The 5,681-nt window shown below is 33.6% G+C and overlaps 1 protein-coding gene across 1 annotated transcript in view; it reads left to right on the forward strand.

Moving 5' to 3' along the window:
- METTL4 (methyltransferase 4, N6-adenosine) overlaps nt 1–4,647 on the forward strand; it is a 55,472-nt gene extending 50,825 nt beyond the window's left edge. The window contains exon 9 of the mRNA XM_004702888.3: nt 4,272–4,647. Coding sequence (XP_004702945.1) covers nt 4,272–4,417 — 146 coding nt within the window. The 3' untranslated portion in view covers nt 4,418–4,647. The remainder of the gene's footprint in view (nt 1–4,271) is intronic.
- The last annotated feature ends 1,034 nt before the right edge of the window (nt 4,648–5,681 follow it).

Below are 5,681 nucleotides of genomic sequence, written 5' to 3' on the forward strand. Positions count from 1 at the left end.
TCCCTCCCCCACCCTCCCTCCTTCATGAACCCTTGATAATTTATATATTGTTATTATTTTTCATGTCTTACACTGACAGCTGTCTCCCTCCAACCCACTTTTCTGTTGTCCATACTCCTGGGTGGGGGTTATAAGTAATTTTATTAGTAGCACTCAGGATTTGTTATCTTAAATTACATAGGCAGAAGATAATTTCTACTACTACCTCATTTGAGAAATATTCACATGTCTACTTAATGATTTATTCTTTGACAGAGATTTTCAGTTATTACAAATCTTGCACTTTTACAGACTCTTTAATGATTAAACACATGACTTAAATGAAAAGTAAAATTGTACTGATCTTTGAGGGAGGAAATGTATTATATTCCATGAATGAAGCCTAGTTTTTATTCCCGTTGCTTGAATTTTCTAATCATTTATTTGACAGACAGCAGAACTTAAGTCTGTTTTGATTTTGAAAATATAAATGCTAATTCTCAAATGTTCATTTTCAAATAATAGTTAAGCTATTTATTCTTCTCAAATAGAATAAAATTATATTTAAAGATCACTTGTTAGAGACAAGACTTTAAAATAATGAGTAAAAATTAGTTTTACTCTATGAAATTAGTTTTACCTAGTTTATCAGTGAAATGCAGTAATGCCATACTTCCAGTAGAGAGCAACATAAGCACATTTTAGAAATTGAGAACATTTTAAAAACAAAAACTAGATTTGAAGAGGAAACCTGGATGACTCATTGTATGTAACCCTAGAATTGGGTTAAGTAGTGATAGATGAAAAATATTTGTAGTATTTCATCTTTCAGTTCCATGTTACTACCTAGTTATTACAATACTACTACATAGTATTGCATATGTTCTGATTATAATGAATAATTATCTAGATTAGTTATAGCAAAAGAAAAAGTTCATTGAAGTTGAGTTGATTCCAACTCATAGTGATCCTACAGGACAGAGTAGAATTGCCCCATAGGGTAATCTTCATGGAAGCAGGTTGCCACATCTTTCTCATGTGCAACAGTTAGTTGTATTTTTGAATTGCCAACTTTTGGGTTTGCAGCCAAAAGCTTTTAACCACTGCACCACCAAAGCTCTTTAGATTATTTATTAAAACCTCAAATGCAAACTTGTAATTGTTGAGGTGGTTACAATACAAATTAAGTATAAACCAAAACCCATAGAGTTGAATCTGACTCAGAGCAAGCCTGTAGGACAGACTCGAACTGCTCTTTTGGGTTTTTGAGACTGTACATTTTTACAGACTTGAACAGCCGTATCTTTCTCCTGTTAAGCATCTGATGGGGTTGAACCACTGACCTCGAGTTTAGCAGTCCAAAGGCTAACCCAGGTGCAAATTAAAACCATCAGAAAGCAACTTTTAGATTTCTGCAGTATATTTAACTCTGAAATAATAACTCTTGGGTCTTGGGAAATACATGTTCTCTATGTAATGTTTATAGCTTTTATATGTAAATATTCTTAATCAGCTTTATGCAGATTCTTAAAATGAAATGTTCTCCCTTCAGTTTTTTGCTCCTAGAAGCACCAACATTTTTTAAGGCTTAATTTGTCATTCTTTTGATGCAATATGTTACAAACAAACAAAAAAGTACCTTGGCAGAGTATTCTATCCCAAAATGATATATTTGGTCCATTTTTAAGTTTAGAAGTTTTCTCCTGTAGATTGAAAGGTAAGCCATCAGTCGCTACGGCTTACCTTGTAAATTTTACAACATAGCATTGTAGGTGAATTTTCTAAACTTTGATGGTCGGAAAATGGAAATAAAAGTATTTCAATCAAATTCACATTTCATATTTTACCCTAGAAGAATTTCCACTCCCTATTAGTCATTGTTATTGACTAAGTCTGTGTGAAGAATAAAACATGATTTGATGAGGTTAATACTCTGATGTTTGAGTCATTGCTTACCGGCCCTGCCTTTGAGCTAAAGGGGAATGACTTGTTCAACTTAGATTGCCTCTTCGTTGTTGGTTCAAAAAAGTAACACCAAGTGTTATGTAGTTATCTATATATTCATCACACTCATTTAAATTTATTGCTTTGCCTAAAAGCTATATTGAACTTTAGTAAAACTATATTTCTGGTAATTTTTATATATTTTGCTCTGATTTGAAATAAAACATAAGTGGTAAAACAAATAACAAAAAAACAATAACAAAACATAGGTGGCTAGCATTATAAAATTGCTAACTCACCTTGATTTCCTGATTTTCTCAACTAGAAAGAATGGGGAGAAAAAAAAAAATCAAATTACCCCCAAACATGTAAAGATGTATTAGAGCTGTTTTGAGAGAATGGGTACGTTACTTTTTTCACTCCCAAGAGCCTGGTTATCCCTTTCTACTAGATTTTGAACGCTCATAAAACATGACTATTCTGCTTCATTTGTTAAGTCTTCTATAACACTGATTACAGTAAAATGATGAATAAAAAAAATTGTGTCCTTTGAGCATTAAGCTTAAATGTTTAAGACAATCTTAATGGGAAGAACTATATGGGATCAAATTGACAACAACAACTTGAAAAATTATATAGGAACCTTATGGGGCCGTGAGTTACTGCTAATGAGGAAAGACAACTCAGAAAAGGAGGGTAAGAGTGGTTGTACAACTTGAAGACTATAGTCGGGGTCACCAAACTGTACATGCAGAAATATTTGGATTGGTTTAAATTTGCTGTGTATATTCTTAAAAACAAAAACAAAAAATAAGCAAACAAAACCCCCAAATTTGAGTTCAGTTGAATTATAGACAACAAGTAGATTTAAATTAAAAAAATTTGCTAAACAAGATCTGTATTTTTAAATAAATAATTGTTTTGAGAGCAACTGAAAAACATAAAACCTAAAACATTTCATATGTTGTCTTTTAAGCCTCATCTACTTAAAGAACTTAAAGAGCACGTTTCATTCTTAAAGAAAATTTGGTAGTTATCTTTCAAACTCAACCATATAAACAATTCAAAATTATATTTTATTTTACTGTGTGACTTTTCTTCCCCTAATAGTATTTTTATATCCAATTTTTATATTTAACCACCAACACAAGCAAGCTTAAATCAGTTTAAATATTTATCATACAAATGAGCAGGTCCTTAATCCTCCCTAACCACATTCATTTCTTCTTTAATTATAGATCACAACTACTTAGCCATTGTGTACAAAAGGGTTTCAAACTATTCATGGAAAAATTCCATTATTTTTTCTACTTTTTTCATGAACTTTTTCAGCATCCTTTGTATTTGGTAGAGGAATCTGCTGGCATAGTGGGTTGCACATTGGGCTACTAACCGGGAGGTCAGCAGGTAGAAACCACCAAATGCTCCTCAGGAGAAGGTTGAGGCTGCCTGCTCGTGTAGAGTTACAATCTTGGAAACCCACAAGGGCGGTTCTGTCCTGTCCTATTGGGTTGCTGTGAGTTAGAATTGACTTGATAGTAGTTTTATTTTGTATATGGTAACATTTTCTCCCGAAGAAAATATAATCTTTAGTGTGTCATACGTTCTTTTGAATAAACAATCAAGTATGGAAATAATTTGGTGAAATTTTAGATAAAGAAGTAACTATAATTTTAATATGAAGGGATGTCTGGGTACTGCCAAATGATTGCTGAGGGGGACATGTCTATTAGTTATTTGTTCTGATTACCACATGTACTCGAGGATAAGCCGAGTTTTCCAGCACATTTTTAATGCAGTTTTTGTGTTGAAATTAGGTGCCTCGGCGGACATTCGGGTCGGCTTATACTCAAGTATACATGTATTTCCTCTGACTCCAGCTCTGAATTTACTTCCCTATTGCTGAAGAAAGTGTTACAATAGATGTATTTTGTCTTAGTTTTTAAAAGTGTCTCTATATTGTCTTTATAAATTTTTCATGCATACATTGCATTTGTTAAAAAATAAATACAGTTAGTACTTAGAAGATAACATGTCAGAGTAATGAAAAATTGAAAAGTTACTTGTGTGGGTGTTAAAATCCTCATATCTCGTACAAATGAAAACCAATAAATCAAGATTATTAAAAGTTCTGACGATGGTGTTGCCAATCTCAAGGACACTATTCCAAATACTTTCTAACTATAAATAGTAAAGCTTGATGAAATCTTTGAAATTAATTTGCTACTTTTTCTGTTTTTAAGGAAACAGTTCCCTCACCCCTCTGTTTTCTGTTTGTAATCACTAACAGGAAATGGACTCATTTGTTCTTAATAATCTTTGTGTCTTTGTCTTTTTTTTTTTGGCAGAGGTTCTAAAAGACTACATTAAGCCTGGTGGAGAATATTTGGAGTTGTTTGCTCGGAATTTACAGCCAGGTTGGACTAGTTGGGGCAATGAAGTTCTCAAATTTCAGCACTTGAATTATTTCATTGCTCTGGAGTCTGGAAGTTGACTATGATCTTAGTTTAAAAGCATTTCCTTCAGTTTTCCCTTCCTTCTCTTGCCATGTTGTCACTCATTACCTTTTCCCCCTAACCATTATACTTAGAAATGTAAATAGACATTTCAACAAAATGGCCAGAATTGCCTCGTGCTCATGTACTTTAGAGATGAATTTTATTTCAATAGCCCAGGTATTCTACTTTATTCAGATCTATTAATAAAATGGTAAATAGAAAGGTAGCAAGATTATTATTATTATTTTTTACATGAGTTCATTCTGACTCATCGTGACCCTATGGGACAGAGTAGAACTACTGCCCCTGTGGGTTTCTGAGACGGTAAATATTTATGGGACTAGAAAGCCACATTTTCTCCTGGTTTGGAACTGCTGACCTTGTGACCAACATGTAACCTACTCTGCCTCCACGACTCTATTGGTCCATATAGTAGTCTTTTTAAAAGAGCTGTTGTTATAAAAAATCAGGACATTTCACATAAAAACAGAGATTTGGTTAAGTATTGGACTGCTAACCCATCAGCTCTGACTTTGATGGCAGTGTTTTTTTAAACATCAGAAGCACTGGCTGCTAAGGCATCTGCTCTGTCAGGGCATAGATCTGCTGGGCCTAGTGGTGGTAGCTCATTGCAGAAGTCTCCACTGTCTGCTCCACCACAGTGCTGCCGGCACTGCCCCAGGCCTATTACCTGTGTGGCCTATGTCCAGCTTCCAGTTTTCCTCTCGGGTGTGGTGTACTGCGGGAGTTAATGGGTCCGAGTTGACTAAACAGCAATATACTTTTACCTTCTGGAAAAAAATACCCTAAAAGCTGCTGAGTGCAGCATCCGTATATTGACTTTATACAACATTTTTGGAATTTTTCCTTTCAAACACTTTTTAGATTTGGTGGTTTTTCTTGAAAAAACTGTAAAGATAGTTATTATAAAAGTACCAGAAAGTAAACCTTGTTATAATTGTGAAAAAAGATTGTATTATTTATAGATTTTTTGCAAATAAATATTTACTGAATAAAATGTTTAGACTCATGATTTTTAAAAAACTGACTTATTATACATTACCTTTGAAAACACTGAGGCATAATTTTCACCTAGTAATATTCTCCCATTTTCAATGTGGAGTTCAATGAGTTTTGAAGATGTAGAAGTTCCCCATCTATAAATACAGTCATAGAGAATATTTCCTTAAACCCAGAACAAACAAGCAAACAAACACATTGTTGAGAACTAAGGGGGTCAGAGGAGAGACCCAAAGCCCA

Source organism: Echinops telfairi, unplaced genomic scaffold (assembly GCF_000313985.2).
Source record: "Echinops telfairi isolate 266 unplaced genomic scaffold, ASM31398v2 ScPeMD7_7400;HRSCAF=8409, whole genome shotgun sequence".
NCBI classification, from domain to species: domain Eukaryota; kingdom Metazoa; phylum Chordata; class Mammalia; order Afrosoricida; family Tenrecidae; genus Echinops; species Echinops telfairi.